This window comes from Phacochoerus africanus, chromosome 10, assembly GCF_016906955.1.
Source record: "Phacochoerus africanus isolate WHEZ1 chromosome 10, ROS_Pafr_v1, whole genome shotgun sequence".
NCBI lineage: Eukaryota > Metazoa > Chordata > Mammalia > Artiodactyla > Suidae > Phacochoerus > Phacochoerus africanus.
Window position 1 is genome coordinate 10,391,613 of NC_062553.1, and position 26,636 is coordinate 10,418,248.

At 38.9% G+C, this 26,636-nt stretch overlaps 1 protein-coding gene across 10 annotated transcripts in view; it reads left to right on the top strand.

Annotated features, from left to right (window-relative positions):
* Nucleotides 1–5,051, top strand: part of CPEB2 (cytoplasmic polyadenylation element binding protein 2) — a 71,159-nt gene extending 66,108 nt beyond the window's left edge. For all 10 annotated transcript variants that reach the window (XM_047799376.1, XM_047799378.1, XM_047799372.1 and 7 more), the window contains one exon: nt 1,033–5,051. In XM_047799376.1, coding sequence (XP_047655332.1) covers nt 1,033–1,260 — 228 coding nt within the window. In that variant the 3' untranslated portion in view covers nt 1,261–5,051. The remainder of the gene's footprint in view (nt 1–1,032) is intronic.
* Nucleotides 5,052–26,636: the final 21,585 nt, after the last annotated feature.

A 26,636-nucleotide genomic window follows, 5' to 3' on the forward strand; every position in this document is an offset into this window, starting at 1 on the left:
AATTTTCTCTCCTCTCCTTAGGAAAGGCAGAGATCTTAGGCTTCCTGGCACTATTCATTCTGACAAAAGCAGTAACCTTTCCTTCATAAAGTTATTACAAGCAAGAAAGCAAGGCTCTTGCAGCTAATAGTAGCTAATGCTAGTTCACAGAGTATTTGCCATGCGCCAAGCACTATCTTAAAGCTTTACTTGCATAATCAAATCCTCACTACTCTATGAAGCAGGTTCTATTGCTTTTCTCATTTCACTGATACAGAAACTGAGGTTAAGAGGTTTAGCATTCAGAGCTGCCTTGAGTCTGAGATCTTCTACTGAGTCAGGCTTTCACAGTGGGACTTTGGCTTCATATCTTATAAATTCACAGAAGTCTAGACATGCCCTTAATAAGATTATCCACAGTTCTGGTTTGTCAATACCAGTTATTTACAAGCAGGACATGGTGCTCACCTGCAGTAGAGAAGTGTTGCTGTGATCAGTGGCTGTTAGGGTTCTGCCACCTTGCAGGTGGTGCTGGAATGAGAGAACACAGATGCAATACCATTTGTCTTCCATGCCCTCCTCTTTTTCACTCACAGTCACCCCCCACACACACAAATATTAACACACAGGTATTTTAAAGATGTTATTTCAAGACAAGTGAAGGTGGAATGTTTTGCGAATCAATTTGGTATTTATAGTTTTTAAAATATTTTATGTCTTTGGAAAACAGAGTTATTTAAATACCATGCACTTTATATAGTTCTCAGAAGAAAACATGTCAAAATACAATAAAATTAACAAGCTGTGCTGTGTGCTTATTTAATCACATGGTCAATTATGGACATGAGACATATAAAAAGATTAGTGCGAGAACAAAATGATTTAATTGTTTTAACCCTACTAAGTAGTGAAGCTATTACCTTGGGAAACTGCCTACTTTCTGGGCATGGAGCACTCCTTCTTTTCTCTAGAACGCTGTATGAACATTTTAAATTATTGCTAAAATGATTTCTGAAGCCAATTTAATAGAATGTGTCTTCTCTCTCTTTCTAGGTGGAGGTAAAGCCATATGTGCTAGATGACCAGATGTGTGATGAGTGCCAGGGCGCACGCTGTGGTGGAAAATTTGCTCCCTTTTTTTGTGCCAATGTCACTTGCCTGCAGTATTACTGTGAGTTTTGTTGGGCAAATATCCACTCTCGTGCAGGACGTGAGTTCCATAAGCCATTGGTAAAGGAAGGTGCTGATCGCCCACGTCAGATCCACTTCCGCTGGAACTAAGAATAGCAAACCGGCCTCTGTTTAACAAGGAGAGAAAGGGTGCATGTGGCTTACTGTGTCTGAAGATACTGACATGCAGAAGAAATAAGTGCATTCTTCTGCTTTCACCCCAGCTATCAATACATGCATCTTTATCAGCAGCCAAAACACTACAAGCCTCTTGTTTTTCACCAAAACCCTACATCTCAGGCTTACTAATTTTTGTGATATTTTCATGTTAAAATAAAATGTTTTTTTGTATTTCCTCCAAGTTATTTTTATATGTAAAGTTAAAATTAGATACGAGAATGTGTTGCGTAGGGGCAAACAGTCTGCTGCTATGTAGTGGGTGAAGCGTGCACTTATTTCTAAACGTGGGTTTTTAACTTCAAGATCTGCCCCAGTAATTTACCAAAGGTAGCAAAATAATAGTGAAGATGGAATATGTCTGCTACAAATGCTTATTTTTATTGTTGCTATTTTCAGTGTATACATAAACTAAAAATTAGGGTTGATTTTTTTGCTCTCCATTTTGACTTGCAAGAAATAATACCTCAAGATAATCTGATTTATTAGCTATTTTTAAACATTTTTAATCACAAGCTGTATTAGCTTTGCTGCTATATAGGTGTTATGTGTAAATGCCACCTATTAATACGGGATTGAAAACGTTAGAGACACACTGCATTGCGGATAAAATGCAGGCAGCACAATATGGCCTAAACTGCCATAGTTTTAGAATGTGAAGAAAAAAAAAATGCATGTTTACTTACCTGTATACACCATATGCATGCACTAGAATTATTAACTAACAAGAGGTGAGGTATTGCAAATGTTCAAAAAAGCTCTCTTGAATCTAGGTAGCATGAACAAATTATAAAATTTGTTTAAAAAAAGCAAACTTGCATGCATTATTGTGACTTCAAGTTTTAAAAATGTCCTACATGTGTACAATATGCAAATTAGCTTTAGATTAGAGAGTGCAGCCATTTTGTGATCTGGTCGGTAGTGGAATTCGATTTTATGCAGACTGGATGTAATATTTGTAATCCCTGTGCAATTTTGTGATGTGCGGTTCTAATTCATGTACAGTGATATAGTATAGATAAAAGATTGAATACAAGAAAAACACTAGAATTTTAAAGAAAGTTGATTTTAGCCCCTTTGATAGTTCATGGTTAAGACATCCTTTATAAACCAAAGATGGCCAGCACACTGCTAACCAGTCACCAAATGTAAGACCCACAGAAAGCCCATATTTAAACAAGTGAACTTTTATCAAAGAATGCAAAACTTCAGTAAACTTAAATAAAGTCAAAATGGAGATGGGGAAATATACAGATGGCTAGTTGCATAAAATTCAATTTTACCTTAAAGATAATGGTGAAATCTGGCTTAAACTTGCTTAAGTGTTTGACTTATGTATATTAGGGTCTTCTGTCTAAACTGGGGTCACTGTTGCATGGAACATTGTTGTTCTTAATGGTTAAGAATTGCTTTTTTTTAAATTTTGATGAAGGAATTTTGGTAATGACTTTGCTTGCAGTTTTTTTTTTTTTTTTTTTGAGAAAGTGGCATGGAAACATGCAATAGTTAATGAGTTTCTCTTGGTACTGAACACTATTAGAATATCATTAGTGATATTTTTTCTCTTTAGAGCATTTTTAATGCAACTATCCCCTATATTTTAACATAAGAGTTACTCTGCAATCTAAGCAAAGCACCCACAATGGTAGATGTTTTTTAAAAATGCTGAACTAAGATTCTTGACTCTAAAGAGAGAAAATTACAAGGGTGTTGCCTTCCTGCAGCCCCTTGGGACAATCCTTCACGTAAGCAAAGTGTTGATCTTAATATTGGTTGTCTATGGTGTGCTTTTTTGTACTGTAAAAATATGTGGTTCATGTCTAACTCTGCTGTTTTATTGTGGTTGTGGTTCAAGTTTTTAATGTTTAAAGTTGATGCTGTTTTCAGAAGAGCTTTTTACTAATTTATTTGTCGATGTTCCCTATTTGTTACTTAACCATGATCCTCCAGATTTTTGGAGTATTCTTTTCTAACCTTAACCCTGCCAACCTTGATCCATTTGACATTTGTTATGCACTATTTTTATATCTCTGTGAGAGATTTTTCCAACAGTCAGCTATTTTATGGCACACTTTTTTTGACTGATGACATCTCCTTTGCTATACCTCAATTTTTGGAATTTAGAAAAGAAATCAGTAGTTTTGCAATGTTAATTATTTAGGTATTTAATTTCGCAGATTTTTTAACTTTATTTTCATAATTTCCGCTTAATGTTTAAAATTGAAGAGCCTTTTCATGTATTAAATAATGAACACTAAAATAAATTATATGATGAAAATAATTGGAGATGTTGAAAATCACTTTCCCTTCTTAAACAGAAATGAATATTGGAAATGAAGGGAAATGTAACAGAACACCCTTTTCGCTGGGTAAACATGACAGAAATGTATGGTTTGTTTTACCTTCATTTCTGTTACAATTAAAGTTTGTTAGTCTAATCTTTTGTTCCTCCCCCACCTCACCCCTACCTCTTTTTTTTTTTTTTGCCTTTTATGTACTACATTCTTATTTCCTAACTGTTAAACACTGTATTGGAGTTTGTTTTTTTTTTTTTAATTTACAGATCATATTTATTTTACTATTTTTGTAGAAAATTATTAATTTTGATTGTATTTTTGTATTTTCAAAGCTTCTTCACTTGTGTTCCCTAAATGTTCATATTGCTGCCCAAAAGTATGACTGTGGAAGAAAAAAAAAAAACTTTAAAAATCCACACTTTTTGTTAAGAAGGAAACATTTAGCATTTATATATTTGTGTATGGAAAACACTTGATATTTTATCCCTGTTGCATCTGGCTGCACAGAGCCTCTCCTCAAAGATGCTACAAAACTTGAATATAACACATTTTGGAAGGCTGACTAACCTCGATTCTGTGTTGTGATGTGCAATACTGTTTCTAATGTTTGTATAAAAAAAAATAACAGTGTAAACCTTTTTAATGCAAATTTATTTTTTTCATTGCATATTTTGCAGATTTTATCCACAGTGTCATTTTTTACTGTCAGAAAAGATACCCCTTTTGTCATTGCAACTATTTTTTAAATCCAGAAATCTTTGTACTGATGTAAATGATTGTAGTTATTTTGGATAGTGTTTTGCTAACAAAAGGAAAGACTTTTTTCATGCATATTTCTATTTTGTTTTTTTGGGTTTTATTTTATTTTAATAGTAGTAAAATACTTGGAATAATTTTTCATATTCTTGTCATTAATATTATTTTGTATTTTTATGTGGAAATATATAATTTTATGACACTAATTGCTAAAGTTTATTTTATGTTGAATTATTTTTGGAGCTGAAATCTTTGTAATATTAAAGCAACTAGTTTCTAATTCCCAGTTTCTGTATAGAATCGCACAAGTGGTTTATGGAGTGTTTGGATTGTAATTATAAATGGTTCTTTGATATGCAAATTAATATTTTCAGTTGATTTTATTTTATATTCCTAATGGGGTGTTAAAGCAGTTTTTTATTTTTTTCTAAATAAAAAGAGAACCCATGCTTTTATGAACACTAGGTAAACGCCTTCAGCTTAAATTTTTTTGTTAAAATATTTTAGTTTATTTTATTGTTATCTTCCAGGTGTCTAAATCTCCAGTCTGTCTGTTGTACTGGTAAATTAACTCTGTAATGGAATAGTTTGCTGCCAACTATTTATATTAAGTAATTTTTAAATATTTGTAATATTGTTGACTGACTAATAAACTATTAAGTTATTGGCATAGTTGTGGAATCTTATTCTTTAGTTCGAATCTATCAAAATATCCATCAACACCAGAACAGTCTTTTTGAGAGAACTGAGTGTCCGTTTCTATATGATGCAGCCCAGGCCACTCTGTGTTTTAGTGTGAGGGAACTTGAAAACCACCCGTTCAGTATTTCTCAGTATTGCAGCCCCCATGATCCTTTGCATCAGTTCTCCTCCACACCCTTAATCCCCACACACATGCCGACATAGAAATGTTAGATAGTGGTACCATATCTAAACTGATGCTGCATTTTTTTTTTGTCTTTTTGCCATTTCTTGGGCCTCTCCCGCAGCATATGGAGGTTCCCAGGCTAGGGGTCGAATCGGAGCTGTAGCTGCCAGCCTTCGCCAGAGCCACAGCAACGCGGGATCCAAGCCACGTCTGCAACCTACACCACAGCTCACAGCAACGCCAGATCCTTTAACCCACTGAGCATGGCCAGGGATCGAACCCGCAACCTCATGGTTCCTAGTTGGATTCGTCAACCACTGCACCACGACGGGAACTCCTGATGCTGCATTTTAAAAAGGAAAACCTGTTGGCCATTTTGCCAAATGCACAATCTCCATGATGCTTTCTTGGATACCCCCTGTTTGGAAACCACTTGTCTTATAATTTTTCTGCTAGTTTTGTGCACAATCTATGAGCTCTTAGGTGGCTACGCTCTAGAGAGAGAAAGAAGGAACTGTTCAGAATAAGTAGCCCAGGATCTAGGTTTCTCATCCTGGTTATGGCTAGAACAGGTATATTTTTAACTTGAACAAAGTTGGAGTTCTACTTAAAAATTGGTGTTCAGGAGTTCCCTTCGTGGCGCGGTGGTTAACGAATCCGACTAGGAACCATGAGGTTGCGGGTTCGGTCCCTGCCCTTGCTCGGTGGGTTAACGATCCAGCGTTGCCGTGAGCTGTGGTCGCAGACGCAGCTCGGATCCCACGTTGCTGTGGCTCTGGCGTAGGCCCGTGGCTACAGCTCTGATTCGACCCTTAGCCTGGGAATCTCCATATGCCGCGGGAGCGGCCCAAGAAATAGCAAAAAAAAAAAGACAAAAAGACAAAAAAAAATTGGTGTTCAGGAGTTACCAGTGTAGCTCATTGGGTTAAGAACCCAACTAGTATCCAAGAGGATCTATGTTTGAGCCCTGGCCTCTTAGTGGGTTAAAGATCCAGTGTAGGTCACAGATGGCACTCAGATCTGGGGTTGCTGTGGCTGTGGTGTAGGCCGGCAGCTGCAACTCCAATTTGACCCCAGCCTGAGAATTTCCATATGCCACAGGTGTAGCATCTACCCTCCCCCCCCCCAAAAAAAAAAGATTGGTATTCAAGGATGGGACTGGGAAAAGAAAGGTTCCATCACTTTTGTATTTGAGAATGTTTTAAAAATCACTGATTGTAACCATTTTTTTTGTTTTACCCTTGAGGACGTATGTATCCCAGAGAAGGTAAAATTTACTATTTCCTCATATTCTACATGACATCACAGAGACTCCTTAAATGGCTTAATCTTGATATTGTCAGCCCCTCACATTCCGCCACCATCACCCATGCCCTCCAAGTGGATCATGCATCTTCACACATCTGTGTCTTGGCAGCTGCTGCCACTTTTCTATTTGGAATCTTATTTTCTCTTTGCCCAACAAGTTCCCTTCCATAACAAAAACAAAGTGCCGCCTCTGCATTCTGGCCTTTTAAGACTTAGCAGAAATTTCACATCCTCCTGACTCTCCTCTGCTGCTGACATAAAGATCATTTATCTTCCTGCTCTCCCCTATTATTATTTAAGAGAAATCTAAACTTTGAATACTTACTAAACATTAGACACTAGCCGTGGAGGATTCTTAGTTGCCAGGCCATTTCATAGTCTTGTAGATGAAAACTCGGGTTAACTCAAACACAATTAATATTTATAAAATATATCATAAAAATGTGTATCAAGTGCTGTGGGAAAGACTGCTGAAATGACTTCATTTCTTTGAAGTGATTTTACTAGATTTAAGAATGTCACATAGGAGTTGGCATTTGACTTGAAATCCTGCATGAGCAAAGAATTTAAAAGAACCCAAAATGTAGCACTCACACAACGTTTCTGAGAGAAGTCCTTGAAGATCGATTCCACCAAAAAACAAGGAATAAGGAAATATCCAGGAAACAGGAAGGCGTGTAATACACATAATGAGAGATCTACATCTGGCCTTTTCTGCCTATATTGCCGTCAGTTCCCAGTATGCAATAGCTGTGCAGAACATGATGTTTGGGGGTTACTAAGGCAAAGCTTTCCAACCACTTATGCGTTAGAGCTAAAGTCCACTCCAGGCAGCTGTAATCAAGTCTGCAGTATTCTCAGGATAGTATTAACATAAAGTCATATTGCAGCTCAACTTGTAAGTATTTAGCATTTTGTAGTGGATATAGGAATGGATGGATAGATAGATAGACATATAGATATGGTGATATGAAGATAAATAAGATGTTTATGGTCAATTCTAGGAACAGACTAATAATTCCAATAACATAAAGCAAGGATGAGATTTACACAATAGGCCACAAGAGCACTGAGCAAGGTAAATAGCCCAATCTGATCATTTAAAGAGTGTCTCCTGGAAGAGATGAAAGCTGAGATTAGGCTTAAAGATATGGGTGACTGAACCATGAGGGAAGAGGTGAGATGGCTATTTCAGGGGGAGGAAAGAGCTTGAGCAAAGAATTTAAAACAGCCTACTCCGTGCATGGTTAGGGTACAAATGGCAAAGCTGGGCAGAACAGAAAAGGAGGTTGGAGCTCAAAGCATGCCAGATTATGGACGTTTTCAAGACTCAGCTTCATCATCAACTCCTCCAGGAAGCCTCCTTTCATCTCCATCCCCCACCCCCTCAAGCAGGGATGCAGCATTTTCTCCTTTCCTTGTCCTCACTACTTTGCATTCTCTTAGTACCTGCACCATGGCCTTCTCTGGGTCATTACTGCAAGATTCACATGGGAAGCAATCCTGGCTGTGTCCTCAGCATCCAGGGCAGTGCCCAGATCCAGCAGAATCATGAAATGTGTTCACCACAATAATAACTGCAGTTTGTTGGAAAAGCAAATATTTAATAAATGTAAGCCCATTATTGTGTTCTAGAAAATTAGAATGGTTGAACAAGGAGCTAGGTATTAGGGAGAGAGTCATGAGTTCTAGCTCTACAATTACCCTCTTATTTTGGTTATTTCTTTTCACCTGCTAGTATAACTGAAGAAGAAATGCATTGTGTTAGCACCTGGGCATCATACACAAAATAGCAGGAATATAATACTAATGTCAAGATATAGTGATATAGTAAGACAGGGGAGCAGTGTCTGTGAAAATCTCTACCATTGTTCAAAAGATTATAATCCTTTACAACTATGGATACAGCTTCAACAATCATTGAAACTTAAAGTGAGGCTTCTATTAATATATAAAACATAAGTTTGTATGATTTTAAACTTTTAGGTAAATTTTAATCGGAAGCAATCAAGCACCCGAGCTTTTAGAAATAGACCTTTGAACATCTTCTAATGCTCTAAGGTACATGTGAAAAACACATCCTACTGAACAACGAAGCTGAATCTTCCATCCACCTGCTCATTTAGTTACCTCTAAACTGAATACTTACCAGGTGAAAAATGCCATCACTTGTTAGATTTTGTTAGCAATACAAATGCAGTAGTCTTCCAGAGGCAGAACCAATAGGATAGGTATAGCTACGTAAGAGGAGGTTTATTATGGGAATTGGTGCACTTGATTATGGAGGCTGAAATGTGACAGAATTCACTGTTGGCAAGGTGGAATCTGAAGACTTAAGAACGAGGCGCTCGAAAGTCAGAGGACAGGAGAACATGGACCTCTGAAAGTGATGGAGGCATGATTTCCCCAGTGAGACTTTTCACAACCTGAAATAAATACAGCATGGTATGTAAATGATGGGGTTAGGATTGCATCATGGTTAAAGCACAGCAGGATGGTTCATCGTGAACATCATGATTAAAGCACTGCTGTGTCATGTGCAGTCCAATTGTCTTGTTTGGGTGCCTCCTAACTTCCCAAGACCATGTAAAGCTCTTTCCCCTTTAGACCCTTCACTTCAGTTCTTTCCTCTTCCTGCAATGCTTTGCTGCCAAGTCTCCTCTCAGGCTGCAACCTCAGCTTCCATAAGGCCTCCTATGCCCACACATTCTGAAGTGGGTGACACCTTTTCACTTCCATCTCAGTATCTTTTATCTATTTTCTTCTTAACACATTGTAATTCACAATCATTGTATTGATCAGATTGCCTCTGGGCAGAACTCTTGTCTATCTTGATCACTCTCACAGCCCCAACATTTAGAAGAGTGCCTGGCACATAGAAGTTTTGAGAGACAATTGCTAAGTAAATAAATATAGGTAATAAAGATGTGTCACAAATGCAGGTGGTAATAGCAAAGGAAAATATTTTATTTTTACTCAAAGTTGCATGGAATCAAATGTCAAGTTTGTTCAGTCGTGTTTATGTTTCACAGCTAGATATGCATATCTTAGCTACAAAAATAATGTTATTATTAAAATTCCTGGGAGTTCCTGTCGTGGCGCAGTGGTTAACGAATCTGACTAGGAACCATGAGGTTGCGGGTTCGATCTCTGCCCTTGCTCAGTGGGTTAACGATCCAGCGTTGCCATGAGCTGTGGTGTAGGTCGCAGATGCGGCTCGGATCCCGCATTGCTGTGGCTCTGATGTAGGCCGGTGGCTACAGCTCTGATTCAACCCCTAGCCTGGGAACCTCCATATGCGGCGAGAGCGGCCCAAGAAATAGCAACAACAACAAATAAATAAATAAATAAATAAAATTCCTACAAAAACGTTATTACTGTACATCTAAAACCCTTTAATATATTGTTGTCCCCCATAGAGAAGCAATTATTTCTATCATGTAATTTTTGATGACATAAGATTCATTAAGAATGTCACATTATTACAGAACAGAAATCAATCCACAGGAAGTTCCTTCAAGACATTCCTCATGTCTTCTACAATGCATTAAAAAGTTCTCTGGATTTTAGCTGTCACCTGAAAATAGGGATCAGGGTGTTCAAGGAGACACACTTCTTATCTCATGCATTTTAGGCCATCGATGGCCAAATAGGGGCTCATCTCACCCTAATTCAGCAAATGTCACTTTGCACGATAGCTCTTGTGGTGAAAGGCTGTGGGTATGTTGGCATTTTCCAACTCAAATCAGCCAGCTCTCTAGGTTAATGTACCCTACAGGGAACTGCTCTGGACAAGACTGAGCCTCTTTCTAATTTGTTTGGGCATGTGTAAGTGGGAGGGGAGAGGGGCACGCCTGGAGTGATTTGAAGCATCAAAGTTATCCCCTGTGTTTTACAGTTCTTCCCTCCACATTTTCTCCAATAGGCCTCATTTCAAGCCCTCCTGGACACCATGATTGATTCTCAGGGGATACTGAAATAAATGCCAAAGAGTCGACGTTTTCCACCAAGCTCTCAGAGTCAATGGGGGGAAGGCAGACTTCATATAACATGGGAATGCAGCAGAAGTGAATTCTCCTCTGTAATCATTTACAGATTTTTTTTATATTCCTATATCACATATAAGAATATCACTCCTGGAAACAAGAAATATACTAACAGCTACCTTCAGTTGAGTGCCACTATACTAGACATTCTACCTAAGAAGAGGACAAAGGGTATTACTGAATGTTAATTACGCATAAGGATTTATATACACTGTATCATACATCCCCATAATAACCCAATGACATAAGTTCTATTATGATTGCCATTTTGCCTATGATAATACTGAGGCACAGAGACATTAAGCTTCCTACTCATGGTCACCCAGATAATAAATGACGGGCATGGGGTTTTAAGTGCGGATTTGTCTGATTCCAGGGACCATGCTTCTGAGAACTGCACTTTATTAATACTCCCCACAGAGTGGGAAAACTGAGCCTCCAAAATACAAAATACAAATCCAAACCACATCTGTGACCTATGTTGCAGCTGGTAGCAATGCTAGATCCTTAACTCACTGAGTGAGGCCAGGAATCGAACCCAAATCCTCACAGACACTATGTCGGATTCTTAACCCACTGAGCCACAATGGGAACTCCCAGTCTAGGATTTTTAGCTTTAGTAAGAGCAACATTTATTGGAGGTCATATATGTGTCAGAAACCATGCTAACTTTCCAGGATCCAAGTTAACCCTCACACCAAATTTTGGGGGCAGAAAATTCTTTCTCCTGATTTACAGATGAGGAAGCTGATGTTTAAGAATTATAAGCACCTGTTCAAAGCCACATCGTTTATGCTGACTTCACGTCATCACGTTAGCCCTCAAGTCCCTTGTCACAAATGGGAGTGGGAGGGTGGAAATTGGGAGTGGAAATGTCCAGAAGTTCCAAAGTATATAACATTGGGACAAAGCACAAAGAAGAGTGCCAGGTACATAGCAAGTACTCACTTCATATTTGGTGGATGTCTTGCATTACACAAAGGAAACTCAAAACACAAAGGTTTCTCTTCAAAGAGACTGCAGAAGAGAAGGGAATGCCATTCAGATGCCTGGATTTGAAATGCGAAATCAGGTCCTGATGAATAGAAATAGAAAGGCAGTAAGTTGCTCATGGATCTCTTCTGGCCTTAGCTCTTCCCATCCTAGTCCTTGCCACAGTTCCCTCCCAGTCATGTTTCTCTCCTCAGCCTTATTCTGTCCAAGGTCCTCATGCCCACCACACCAGCAACCTCTTCCACCTTCCTTTCAAATGTGCCCCTTCCAGACTTGCCTACAAGCCTGATAATGACGATGGACATAAGCCTGCATTGACTGAAATGCCTATTTACTCTGTGACAGGCAATAAGGTGAGCATTTTTATTCTGAAAAAATAAATCCCATTGGCAGATAAGACAAAAAAAAAATAGAAAGGTTGAATAACTTGTGCAAGATCACAGCTAGAAAATGCTAGGGTTGCTTTTGCTAAGGTACTGACAAAAAAAGGATTCTTTTTATTGAAGTGTCGTTGCCTTACAATATATATTAGGTTCAGGTTTACTGTGTAGTGATTTAATACTTTTATGGATTATACTCCATTTAAGTTTATTACAAAATAATTGCTATATTTCCATGTGAAGTACTTTACATCCTCATTGCTTATTTTTTTCATACACAGTAGTTTGTATCTCTTCATCTCCTACCCCTTCCTTGCCTCTTTTCCTTCAGTCTCCTCAATGGTAACCACTAGTTTGTTCTCTATATCTGTGACTTTCTGTCTTGTTATATTCAGTCATTAGTTTATTTTTTAAGTTATATGTATAAGTGATAACATAAGATATTTGTCTTTGGTTTATTTTACTAAGCAGACTACCCTTCAATCTGAACACGTTGCAAATAGCAGAATTTAACTCTTTTTTTATGGCTGAGTAATATTTCATTTTACACACACACACACACACACACACACACCACATCTTCTTTATCTATTCATCTGTTGATGCACACCTTGGTTATAGGCTGATTTGATATCTTGGCAATTGTAAATAATGCTGTCATGAGCATTGAGATGCATGTATCTTTTTGGATTAGGATTTTTGTTTGTTTTATTTTTCATATATATTCCCAGGAGTGGAATTGCTGAATCATATAATAATTCTATTTTTACTTTTTGAGGAGCCTCCATACCATTTACTGTAGTGGCTGCACTAATTTACATCCCGCCAACATTTTTTTCCATATCCTCACCGACATTTGTTATTTGTGTTCTTTTTGATGACAGCCATCTGACAGATGTGAGGTGATATCTCTGTGGTTTTGATTTTCACTTCTCTGATGACTAGTGATGTTGAGCATTTTTTCATGTGTTTGTTGACCATCTGTATGTCTTCTTTGGAAGACTGTCGATCCAGTCATCTGCCCATTTTTAAATCCAGTTTTTGTTCTATTCATATTGAGGTGTATGTGTTCTTTATATGCTTTGTATATTCAGCCCTTATCTTTAAAAGACTGTATATAATTGGTGTCAATTCTTCTTTAGACATTTGGAAGAGATCTACAGGAGAAATTTCTTGACATGGAGATTTTGGGGGGGAAGTTTTTAAGTTTCAAATTCAATTCTTTAGTACTTATAAGGATATTCAAGTTATTTATTTTATATTAGGTGAGTTCCAGTTTGTTTTTTGAGGAAGCAGTACATTTTGTGTAAATTGTCATATTTATGTTCACAGAATTGTTCATGGTATCCACTTATTATCCTTTTGATATCTACAGGGCATGTAATATATCTCCTGTTTTATTCCACATTGGTATTTTGTTCCTTATTACTTTTTTTTTTTTTGGTCACACCCACAGCATGTGGAAATTCCTGGGTCAGGGATTGAACCTGCCCACAATAGCAGCAACCTGAGCATCTTCAGTGACAATACAGGATCCTTAACCCACTGCACCACCAAGGATTTGCATGTACATTATTTCTTTATTTGTCAGCCTTGATATAAACTGTTGATTGTTATTGTTATTTTCAAAGAATGAGCTCTTTGCATCACTGACTTTTTTCTATTGTTTTTCTTGTTTTCAATTAAATTGATTTCTGTTCTAATCTTCATTATTTCCTTCTGTTTGTTTTGAGTTGATTTTGCTTTTCTTTTCCTAGGCTCATGAGGTGAGAGCTTAGATTATTGATTTCAGACTTTTCCTCTTTTCTAATGTAGGCTTTTGGTGCTATAAATTTCCCTCCCATCACTGCTTTAGCTGTGTCCTGGGAATTTTGATATGATGTATATTCATTTTCATTTGGTTTAATGTATTTTTTAAGATTTCTCTTGAGCCTTTCTTTTTGTTCTTTGGAAAATTTGACTGATTCGTTCCCAAGTGTTGGGAAATTATCCTGTTATTTTTTGGCTATTGATTTCTAGTTTGATTTAGTAGTGGTTCAAAAACATATTCTGCATTAATTTTGGTTCTTTTCAACCTGGTGAGGTTTGTTTTGTGGCATATATCTTGGTATATGTTTGGCTGAAACTAGTCAGCTCTATTTTAAGAATGTTAAAACAAGCATCAACACCTGAGACTCCCTTGCCTGGTTCTTGGCTCTCGGCTTGCAGAAAATAATGCCTCCTTCTGGGCCCCCATGGTTCAGAGCTCCAGTTCTATCTGCACTGCTTCCATGACTCAAGAGCCACTCTTTTTCTTCCACCTTTTTATATCCTCTGAGTCAGCCTATAGCCTCACTGAGCTGCCTACCAGAGAAGACGAAGGAGACATGACTAATACATATAATGTGATATCCTGGATAGGTTATGGAACAGGAAAAAAAAAACAGGATATTAGAGGGAAAACTGAGGAAGTGTGAGTAAGAATGAACTTCACTTATAATAAGGTATTAATGTCGGTTCATTAATGGTAACAAGTGTATCATAGTCATAGGGTGTTAAAAGTAAGGGAGACTGGATGTAGGGTATAATGGGAACTGTCTTTGCAATCATTCTATAAACATGGAGCTCTTCTTTTTAAAATAAAAAAAAGTTAATTTAAAAAAGATATCTCCTTCTTGAAATTCTTCTTTTCTTGGTTCATACATGCCTGTTTTTATTTCATAATTTATTGTTTTTTCTTTGTGGATATGATGCCTTCCTTTATAGTTTTGAGGATTTAATTTATATCATTTAAATCCCTTTTTAGAAGATAGAAATAGCTGCAATTCCTCAACAACAAATCCTCCTGTTCATTGAATTTGTAGGCAATCTTTTTTTTTTCTTAAATTTTTATTATAGTTGATTTACAATGTTCTTTGAATTTCTGCTGTACAGCAAAGTGACCTAGTTATGCATATATATTCTTTTTCCCATATTATCTTCCATCATGTTCCATCACAAGTGATTGGATATAGTTCCCTGTGCTATACAGCAGGACTTCTTCGCTTATCTACTCCAAATGCAATAGTTTGCATCTAGTAACTCCAAACTCACAGTCCATGCACTCCCCCACCACTACCACCAGTAATCACAAGTCTGTTGTCTATGTCCATGAGTTTGTTTCTGTTCTGTAGATAAGTTCATTTGTGCCATATTTTAGATTCCACATATAAGTGATATCGTATGGTATATGTCTTTCTCTTTCTGACTTGCTTCACTTAGTATGAGAATCTCTAGTCCCATCCATATTGCTGCAAATGGCATTATTTTGTTCTCTTTTATGGCTGAGTAGAATTCCATTGTGTATATGCCCCACATCTTAATCTATTCATTTGTCGATGGATCTTTAGTTTGCTTCCATGTCTTGGCTACTGTGAATAGTGCTGTGATGAACATAGGGGTGGCATGTATTTTTTTCTTTTTTTTTTTTAGGGCTGCACCCTTGCTATATGGAGGTCGAATCAGAGCTATAGCTGCCAGCCTACACCACAGCCACAGCAACACGGGATCTGAGCAGCATCTGTGACCTACACCACAGCTCACAACAACGCCAGATCCTTAACCCACTGAGTGAGGCCAGGGATCAAACCCACATCCTCATGGATCATAGTTGGGTTCTTTAACTGCTGAACCATGAAGGGAACTCCATGTATCTTTTGAATGAACGTTTTGTCCAGATATATTGTAGACAATCTTTCTTGATAACTGTTTTGAACACATTTTCTAATTTCTGTTTTCAGATTCATCTTGAGTATAAATTTCTTATGTTTTTTTTTTCCTCCCACTTATGATACTTTCGAGTTCTGGTGGCTTTGCAGCTGCTGCTGCTGGAGTATTAGATTCCCCAGTCCAGAGCCAGGTTTTATGTTGGCACCTCAGATCTCTCACTGTATGACACTTTCAGAGATGGAGATATTGGCTCAGATCCCACTCTTGGAGCCAGACAACAGGAACTATAATCTTAGAAAGAGCGAAACAAAGAAACAAGGAGAGAGCCAGGGGAATAAATATGCAGTACATGAGACCTCTGGCACAGCACACTCACACGCTCTTGCTCTCACATCAAATCCCGCCAGAGCTTTGGTGAACAATCCCATGCAGGTTTTGACCTGTTTCAGGCTGATAGCACCTCCACTCATGTACACTCTGCTCTGCCCTTATATTTTTGCCCCAGGTCTTCTCTGATGCCTGAGACAGTCTGCTCAGCACACATCCATGAGAAACACAGAGATGTGGGGGCAAGTAACAGCCCAAGGGTTAACCTTCAGATAATGAGGACTGCAGACAATGGTTAATTGCCTCTCCTGTGCAGCCTTCTGGTGGAAAATGCTGAGGCATATCCCCTTTTCTTCTCTGAATCACTGAGCTAGAGGATTAAAAATAAGTATCCAGTGTGTTAGACAACTCTGACGTCCTTGTATTGACTTTGCCTCCCCCCTTATTTTATTCTCCCTAGTCCTTCATTCCTTCCCTATTATCACTTCCAAAATAAACTACGTGCACATACACACTATTATGCTTTGGGGGGATTCTGGGATAAGACATACCCTGACCTCATTCAAATAATAAGAAGTCAGAGAGCAATCCTTAATAACTTCTTTAGTCACAGAGCAGGGCTGGGAAGGGATAAAAGTGGATATGGAGGGGCAAAGAGAAAATAAAGAGAATACTCCCCAAAAGTTTATTACCCCCTATCTTAGGGCCAAAAAATAATGTTTTGTCAACGTGACATTCTCTTCCCATACAAGTACTCTAATTCAATATCGTATAAAGATTACTCTAAGAAAGTGACATGTCCATCTAGTTAGTATGCAAAGAGCCGTCAATCAAAACGAGATTGTTGCACTAGACAGCTTATGGAGTAGGAATAAGACAGAGCAGGGTCACCACTTGGCAGTCATATCGTCAAGCACCAATGAAACAGAACGGAGGTCCACGAGATGGTCTTCAAAGACCCCCCACAGCTGCCAATTCTAAGTCAGGCCGTAAATTTCTACTCCTAAAATGGAAATACCTTCCCTCCACAGGGTGATGTGTGCAGTGTTTATGGAAATGCGCTCGAGGTTTTTTTTTTGGAAGAAATGCGTTTCCAAACAGACACCACAAACAAAGAGTTTCCTTCAATCAATAGGAAGGTCCACCATGAAATGGTAGAGGGAGAAATGTTCCAGAACAGAGCTGGGATGTGTGTCAAGGGGTGGGGCGGGGAGAGGTTTGTCATCTGCATTCTCCAAAAATGTGTGCTAAAGTGAACAGAGATGCAACATGGAGAAACCCCAAATGGAATTTGACCCTTGGTTCAGCTCTCCAGTGGCAGGACCTAAACAGAGCCTTTGTTCAACATTTGGCACATTGTCCCCAAGGCAGCAAAGGTCCATTTTGGGGAGACATATGACACCCTCACGGAAAGTGGACTTGGATGGAGCAGAAGGTCCAGCCCAGGCAGGAGAAACAGAGTGATGGTGTGTTCTTTCAGCGGGTGAGGCTGCTCCCTGCACACCAGGATGCTTCTAACAAACAAAAGTCCTTTAAGAAAAGAAAGAGCTGCTCTCCTGGCTGGTCTTGGTTATGAGCAGATTCTTTCATGTGCAAGGTAGTTATGTGAAATTGACTCCTATTAAATGTCAGATGACGGCTTTGTTTTGATTTTTGTGTAGGGGCATAATTTTATAAGTCAGGTAAGCAGCAAGAACAGTACATTTACTTAGAGCCAGAAGGCCTGGGAATGAACCTCAGCTCTAATAATAACATCAGCTCTGCTCATAGTCTCATTTAATCCTCAGAGCAACTCCACAAGGTCGGTGTTAATATTAATCGCAAGCCACACAAGTAAACTGAGGCACAGAGAGGTGGGGTAATGTTCCTAGAGTTACAGAGCTCAGTAAGTACCAGACTGGAGATTCTGACTCGAGTCTGCCATACCTTTAATCATTACATTTTACTAGCTGCAGGATCTCAATAAATTCACTTACTCCTTCTGAGGGCCAGTTTCCAAATTCCTTAAACATATCTAATGATGCTTAAAGGTTTCTTAGGAAGGAGCAAAGGAATTTATTTAGGAAGCATTTCTGGAGACGCGATTGTGTTTACTCAGGACTTTGGATATCAAAGAAAAATTGCCCATAACAATATCTGGTACATGGATATATTTAGTTGAAAGTGAATATGTCATTCTTTGCCTATTGCGACACCCAAAGCCCCACTCCTCTTAGAGCAATCCTTCCACTCCACAAAGGCCCAATCCCTTTTAAGGAATCCCCCATTGAGGGAAGACGTTGAGAGGCAGGACCCACTTCCCACTATGGAAATCAGTTGGGGCAGACCCTTTCTCTCTCTCTCTGTCTCTCTCTCTCTCTCTCTGCAGCACTTCCCCCTCCACTCCAACCAGCCAGGGGCAGTTCACAACCAGTTGTGCTAACCATTTCTACCCTTGCAAGGTAACCACACTTTATGATCACTGCAGCCAGTCCATGGCTCTTCTGGCAGTTCTGCCCCCGGGGCCTCCAGAGTTCCCACCACATCTGTCCTTTCCCCAGCTTCCCCAGCATGAGAGAACCATGCCATCCTTCCCCGAAACGCCTCTCCCTTAAAGTGCTGGAACAGCCTCCGAACTCTTTGCCCTGTTTCTACTCTTATCGTCCTACAGTCAACTTTGCAGAAAGTGTTCATATTAAGTCAGAGCAAACATTTAAGATAATTATGGGTAGATATGTATTTATTGCCACTTTAAATATTGCTTTCCAACTAATTTTGTATTTCTTCTTTGTTCCCTTCTTTTTCTTTTTCTTCTTATTTTATGCTTGTATTTTCTCCTTTGGGTTTTTTGTGAATCTTCTATCATTTTTTTTGATTTGTGGTTACTCTGTTTTTCAAGCATGTCAACCCATTACTCTACCTACTTGCCTTAGACTGACAGTCACATAGGCTCAAACCCATTCTAAAACAAATCTAAAACACGACGCAAGCCAACTTATTTACAAAACAGAAACAGACTCACAGACATAGAAAACAAATTTATGGTTACCAACGGGAAAATGAGAGAAGGGATAAATTAAGAGTCGGGGATTGGCAGACACCAACTACTATATATAAAATAGAGAAACAACAAGGTCCTACTGTACAGCACAGGGAATTATATTCAATATCCTGTAATAAACCATAATGGAAAAGAATCACTTTGCTGTACACTAGAAACTAACATAACACTGTAAATCAAGTATACGTCAATGCAATGATTAAATAAAAATAAATCAGATTAAGTCACTTTCCAGCTAACTACCAATTCCCTGGCCTCCAGGGTGCTTGAAGTAAATTCCAAACCACTCCCTCTGCCCTTCAAGCGAGACCCCACCCGCTCTCCCTCCTGGGGACTCCAGGACCTTATTTCCCCAGGGCCCTTCCCCCCTCTGCTCCAGCCACCTTGGTGAGTGTGTCCTCCTCAGAACCACAAAGAAATGTCTCATCTGCCTGGGACCATGTGTCACCGGGCTCCCTCCCCAGCTTCATTCAGGTCTGTGCTCAAATATTACCTCCTCAAAGAGGCTTTCTTAATGAAAATAGCACCATCACTTATCCACTTGTTGTCCTTTATTTTTCTTCATAATATATTTTATTGACTAAGGTTCTATTTTTTTTTTACATGTCTGTTTTCCAGTTTAATTTGTGTCAATCCCTAGACTGTAAGCCCTATAATGGTATGGACTTTGTTTTGCTATTTCTCTAGGACCTAGAATTGTGCCTGGAACGTACTAATCATATATATATATATGATGTGTATATGTTTTTACATACATAAATATACATGCACACATATAGATACATATGTGTATATAGATAGATATATAAAGATATATTAAGATATGCACAGGAGTTCCCATTGTGGCACAGCAGAAATGAATCCGACTAGGAACCATGAGGTTGCCAGTTCGATCCCTGGCCTCAATCGGTAGGTTAAAGATCTGGCATTGCCCTGAGCTGTGGTGTTGGTCACACACGTGGCTCAGATCTGGTGTTGCTATGGCTGTGGTGTAGACCAGCAGCTAAAGCTCCAATTCGACCCCTAGCCTGGGAACCTCCACATGCTGCAGGTGCAGCCCTAGAAAAATAAAAAAGAAAAAGAAAACTACCTCGGAGTTCCTGCTGTGTAGGTCATATCTGAGCCTCAGATTCAATTCCTGGCACAGGAATGGCAGTGCAGCAGGAAAAAAAGAGAAAAAGAAATCCATCTTGTTGGCTGGGCGGGGAGATGCAATTGCCTGATGACATTCAAAGAAAAAAAAAAAAGATATGCACTGATATATGTGTATCTATTGAATGATTAAGTAAAATGACAGTTACTTGATCATATAATGCTACTATGACCACAAATTTAACTCCTGTGATGGTTGATTTTATGCATTAACTTGACTGGGCCATGAGGCACCCAGATAGTTGCTTAAACATTATTCTGGGTGTGTTTGTGAGGTGTTTCTGGATGAGGTTACCATTTGAATTAGCAGACTGAGTAAAGCAGATTGCCCTCCCCAGGGTGGGTGGGCCTCACCCAATCACTCTAAGGTCCAGGTAGGATAAGGCCTAGGCAAAGGAGAATCCACTCTCTGTCTATTTTCAAGCTGGTACATTGAGCTTCTACTGCATTTGAACTGGAACTTACACATGACCCCCTTTGGTTCTCAGGCCTTCAGATGTGGACTGAAACCACATCACTAGTTCTCCGGGGCCACTAGTTTACACACAGTAGGTCGTGGGACTTCTCGTCCTCCAGAATCACAGGAGGCAATCCTTTCCAACAGATTTCTCTTTCTCTCTCCATTATGTCTGCCTCCTATAAATTCTGTTTTTCTGGAGAACCCTGGCTAACACAATGCCTTTTACATTTTCGAAGGCAATTACTCTGATTTTTTTTAAATTATTCATTTAAAAAGTAGCATTTTTGAGTTCCCTCTGTGGCTCAGTGGTTAACGAATCTGACTAGGAACCGTGAGGTTGTGGGTTCGATCCCTGGCCTTGCTCAGTGGGTTAAGGATTCAGCGTTGCTGTGAGCTGTGGTGCAGGTTGCAGACATGCCTCGGATCCCTAGTTGCTGTGGCTCTGGCATAGGCTGGCGGCTACAGCTCCGATTAGACCCCTAGCCTGGGAACTTCCATATGCCATGGGAGCGGCCCTAGAAAAGGCAAAAAGAAAAAAAAATAAAATAAGTAAATAAATAAATAAATAAATAAGAATAATAATAAATAAAAAGTAGCATTTTATAGAAATTTAGAAAGCTTGAAGGAAAAAAACCTTGGTAATCCTACTATTCAAATCCAACTATTATTCATATTCTGTTGTGCTTCTTCCTGCATTTCTCTACCCATACAATTATTGTTTTTCAAGAGGTAATTATACTGTGTAAATTTTATAACATCATTTTTTCATATTAAATTATAGACACTTCTCATTGCTAATTTAGTCTTCATATCCATCATTTTTAATATCTGCATAAGAGGAGAGTAGATGTGCCGTAATTGGCTTAAATTCCCCCTTCTCGTTGCAAATTTAATTCGTTTCCATTTTTTATTATTATAATAATAAACATCTGCCTACATAGAGCATTTTCCATATTTAGAATTATTTCCTTAGGATATATTGTCCAAAGTGGAATAATTGCATCAAAGCGTACTGATTTACTTAAGGCTCTTGCTACAAACTTCCAAACAGTTTTTTTTAGAAAGGTCCTTTCAATTTCTATTCTTCCAAACAGAACCCAAGTATATCCATCATACACACACTGACCAGCCCTACGGATCTGGAATTATTTTCAACTCTATAATTAAACAAAACAGTATATATTATTTCAATTTTCCTTTCTTCTATTGCTAGTGAATAACAAGGTCTCTTCCTAGGTCTCCGTTATTATTATCTGGCCATATACACTTGCATGTGGACACAGTCAATGTTCTAACATTTCGTAGGGCTGGTCACATCAATACTTATTTTTCTCATCAACTTTTTGTTGTCTGTTTTGTTTATGTTTCTAGGTGAATTGGGGGTATGATTTTGTTAAATTCCTTTTTAAAAAATTCCCTCTGAGGAGTTCCCGTCGTGGCGCAGTGGTTAACGAATCCGACTAGGAACCATGAGGTTGCGGGTTCGGTCCCTGCTCTTGCTCAGTGGGTTAAGGATCCGGCGTTGCCGTGAGCTGTGGTGTAGGTTGCAGACGCGGCTCGGATCCTGCGTTGCTGTGGCTCTGGCATAGGCCGGTGGCTGCAGCTCCAATTCAACCCCTAGCCTGGGAACCTCCATATGCCACGGGAGCGGCCCAAGAAATAGCAACAACAACAACAACAACAAAAAAGAAAAAAAAAATTCCCTCTGGGATTGTGACAGGACTTATTTTAAATATGAAGTGTCCCCACTGACACCCAGTAAGCGCTCTCCCAGGATGGCCACATGTATTAGTAGTATTTCACCTGCAGACGTCTCAGGAAGCTTCCAGGTCTCCCTTTCTGGCATCCCCACTGCATCCTGAGGTTTTCTGCTACAAGTGGCAGGACACTTATCAATGAAATGGCCTAAAGCATGGGCAGTGATTCATCTCCTCCCCAAGAGGAAATCCTGAGACAGGGCTTTTATCCAAAAAGCTTTGCGTTTTTCCATTTGGTCCATCCTCAGTGAGTCAGCTGTGCAGCTGTGATCAAGGCATCAGGTCATCCCACCACAGTACAGCACCACACAGGGCCGTCTCTCCTCTGGCCACCTCATTGGCCAGTTTGGCCCCACATGACCATGCATTCTTCAATCCACTTACAGCGTGGGGGTTCCCATTTCCTCTTCTGGTTTGACAGTTTGCTAAAATGACTCACAGAAGTCAGGAAGTTGCAATATGCATAACTAGTTTTATTAGCAAGGATACAATTCAGGAACAGCCAGATGAAGAGATAAATAGAGCAGAGTCTGGGAGAGTCCTGAATGCGGAACTCCTGAGCCTTCTCCCCATGGAAAGAGGACGCCTCACTCTTCCAGCACATTGATGACTTCTGCATCTAGGAAGCTCCAACAGGCTTCCATGTCTAGCTTTATACTGAGGTCTTATTATGTAGGCATGATTGACGAATCATGGCCACGTGATTGAACTCAGTCTCCAGCTCCCTTCCCTTCTCCACAGGTCAAGTGGCTCAGAGTATCAGCCCTCCAATCAGGTGGTTGGTCTTTGCAGTGACCAGTCCCCATCCTAAAACTATCTAGAGGCCAAGCATGAGTCACCTCGTTATCTTATATCCAGGTGTGGCCTAAAGGATTCGTGAAAAACACACGATTTTATCACTCAGGAAATGTCTAGGATTTTAGAAGCTCTGTGCTAGGGACCCTAGACAAAGACCAGAGAAATTCCTTATTATACAGCATCAGCTCATATCTGCCAACATCCCAAGAATGTTCTTTCTTTACCACAAATGGGGCTGCTACCTAAGGCTAAAGGCTTAGTTTCTGACTTCTATTCTTCTGTGATATGACAACCAATGGCACCAGAGAGATTTTGGTTCAAATCATATATGAGTATTTTAGGAAAGATGTGTAAATATACTCTCTTCTTTTGGCCAAATATTATTGTTTAATACTTTATAATTAACTACCATTCTAACTTTAATTTACATTTTCCTTATGTTTCAAACTAGTAATTGCTGGCTTGGAGAAATGCCACTGATTTTTATATGTTTATCTTCTCTCTGGACTCTTTACTCATAAACTTGTTAATCATAATAGCATTTTTGTTGATTTATTTGAATTTTTAAGTATTAAATTGTACCATCATCATATAATGGTATCTTTTTTAATACCAATAGCCCTTATTTCTGGTTAAAGTTTTATCAGGCTGCCCAGGACATGAAGAATACAGTTAAATAATAATTGGGATGCTTGGTTTTAGCCTTGATTTCAGTGCAAAATCTGCAGCACTAAGCATAATGTTGGTTGTTTGGAAACATACTTTGCCATGCAATGATATAGCCTTCAAGTTCTTGCATATTCAGCATTTTTATTATTAGTGGATGTTAAATTGTCTTTATGGGTATTTAACATCACTAATTGCTTTGCATATTATTTATTTTTAGGAAACTAGTAACAGAGTCTGTTTTGTATTTTTGGTATAAAAGTATGCCTTGGAGTTATTTTTCTAGAATGTGACATCATCTGTAACAGCTAATTCTGTCACTTTTATAAGATCTCGGTTGAAGAATCCCTCCAGATATTTTTACAGATATCTTTATGGCACAACATCTCCCTTACTATCAGACTTAAGGTTCTGATGTTTGCAGGAACCAAAGCCAGATAAACTGCGTGGTCTGCTCTAGCACTTTATTAACAATGTATGCAATGTAAGGCAGTGTGACCTAACCTGTGTTTTAGGAAAAAAGTGTCCTACAATATGAGGGTCAGGAATCCGTGGCCCATGAGCCAAAACCCACTCATTCACCACCTGTTTTAGTAAATACGATTTTGATTGGAGCACAGTTATCTTTCTTTTCTTTCTTTCTTTTTTTTTTGCTTCATCATCTTTTTATTCTACTTAGGGCTGACTTGTACCAAAGAACAAATATAATATTTATGAAAATCATCAAGTCATACAAATATAGCAAATACCACTGAATCCCACTGGTAAATTGAACTGCATCTGAGTGCTCCTTCCAAATCCCCTACTGGCTCTTAAATATTCCCCTGAAATTTGTATTTATAACTTTGTTGTCCTTTGGGGGGGTGATTTTTTCCATATGTGGGTGCATGCATGCTCAAAAAGTGCATTATATATTTTTTTCTCATTTTTGAGCTTTATAAAAATGAAATCCCTATTTTCCCACTTAACATCGTATTTCTACTATTTACCCAGATGAATATTTTGCTGTTTTTCATTTATTTTCTCTCATGTATAGTTTTCCACTGTATGAATATATCGCAATTTATTTCTCCATTCTGCCATCCATGGATGTTTGATTTGTTCCTACTAGTTTTCTCATTATTACAAACAAGGCTGCTGTGAGCATTCTTAAATGAATCCACAGATGCACCTGCAAGCAGATTCTAGAAGTAGAACTGCTGGGTTATAGAGTACTTAATTGTTCTGCTTGTTCACTTGTTTTCTCAAGTGTCTCTGCCTGTGGATCACATGTATACCCATTTACATATGTATCATCAAAGACTTTTGTGTTATGTGGAAGAATTAGGTAATTGCACCAGAGGTGGTATGGCCATCAATGCCTAAAGTATTCACTAACTGAGCCTTACAGAAAAATTTGCCTGTGATAGATACCAATCAGCATTCTGAGAAAAAAATAAGAGGAAGGGCTTAGACCATCAAATAAGCTCAAGAAATGATATATCTGTTCCTGAGAATTTAAATTTTATTATAATAAGTAAAAAAAAAAAATCTGGAGTCCTGCATAAGGATAAACATACGCATATATGTGTAAGCTGACTCGTGCACATCAATTTGATTTTACGCCATCATTTTTATAAACTTTTTTAAAGCTACAAATCCATTTTTCCTTGAAGAAATATCTCTCTCTCTCAGCACACTAGTGTTTATGTATGCTTGATGGAAGACGTTATTACTTTTCTCATTCCTGCCACACATTCTGCAACAATTTTGTTTATTTTTTCTCATCTCTCCCATTCCTTGATCTTCTGATTTGTTTGATGGCATTTTGAAAATCACTTTTAAGATGTTCCTTTCTGATCCACCTGCCCCCAACAACTCTTTGTCGTGACCATGGCTGCTGCTCCAGTCAGTTTTGTGTCATGATAATGATTCATACTCTTCCTGCTCTATACACGAGGGAGCTGGAGGGGGAGGGGGGAGGGCTTGGGTGCAGAGGACATTTCTTGGGAGTCAAGGAGCAGTGGCCTACCCACCCTTTGAACGTTGGCAATTTCCTTGACGTCTATTAGTGGATGTGTCCTCTTTCATCAACTACCTCCTTTCCTGGATTAGGAGGATAATGTGAGTTAACGCTTGAGGGAGTCTGCCTGTTTCTCGCAGCACAGCAAATGCCTACCAAGAGGACAGAATGGCTGACACCACCAAGGGATGGCTTTAAATTGAGGCAATCCACAGGAGGCAATGCACTGCGTTGGCAGAGAATGTGGATGTTAGGATTAGCGAGATGTGGGTTCAAGATCCTGGTCCCTCTTTTCCCACCCCATGACACAAAAAAGTTTACCAGCCTCTCTTATCCCCTGGAAAATGAGGAGAGTCATGGGACTGTACAGGGTTCTAGTGACAGTTTATGGAGATTATCATGAAAAATCCTAGATACCCAGTAAATTAGAATTACTCTGTGCATAATTATTTTTAAATGATTTTTATTTTTTCCATTATAGTTGGTTTACAGTGTTCTGTCACTTTTCTACTCTACAGAAAAGTGACCTGGTCACACATACACACACATATATATATACATTCTTCTTCTCATATTACCCTCCATCATGCTCCATCACAAATGATTAGATATAGTTCCCAGGGCTATACAGCAGGTGCTCTATGCATTATTAGCAGGTACTCTATGCATTATTAGCATGATGGTCGGAGAGCCCTCATGCTTTAGGAAAGAGAACAGTGAATAAGGCCTCAAAGGACGCCACTTCTAGGCCTTACTGGGTGTCCGCAGTCTGG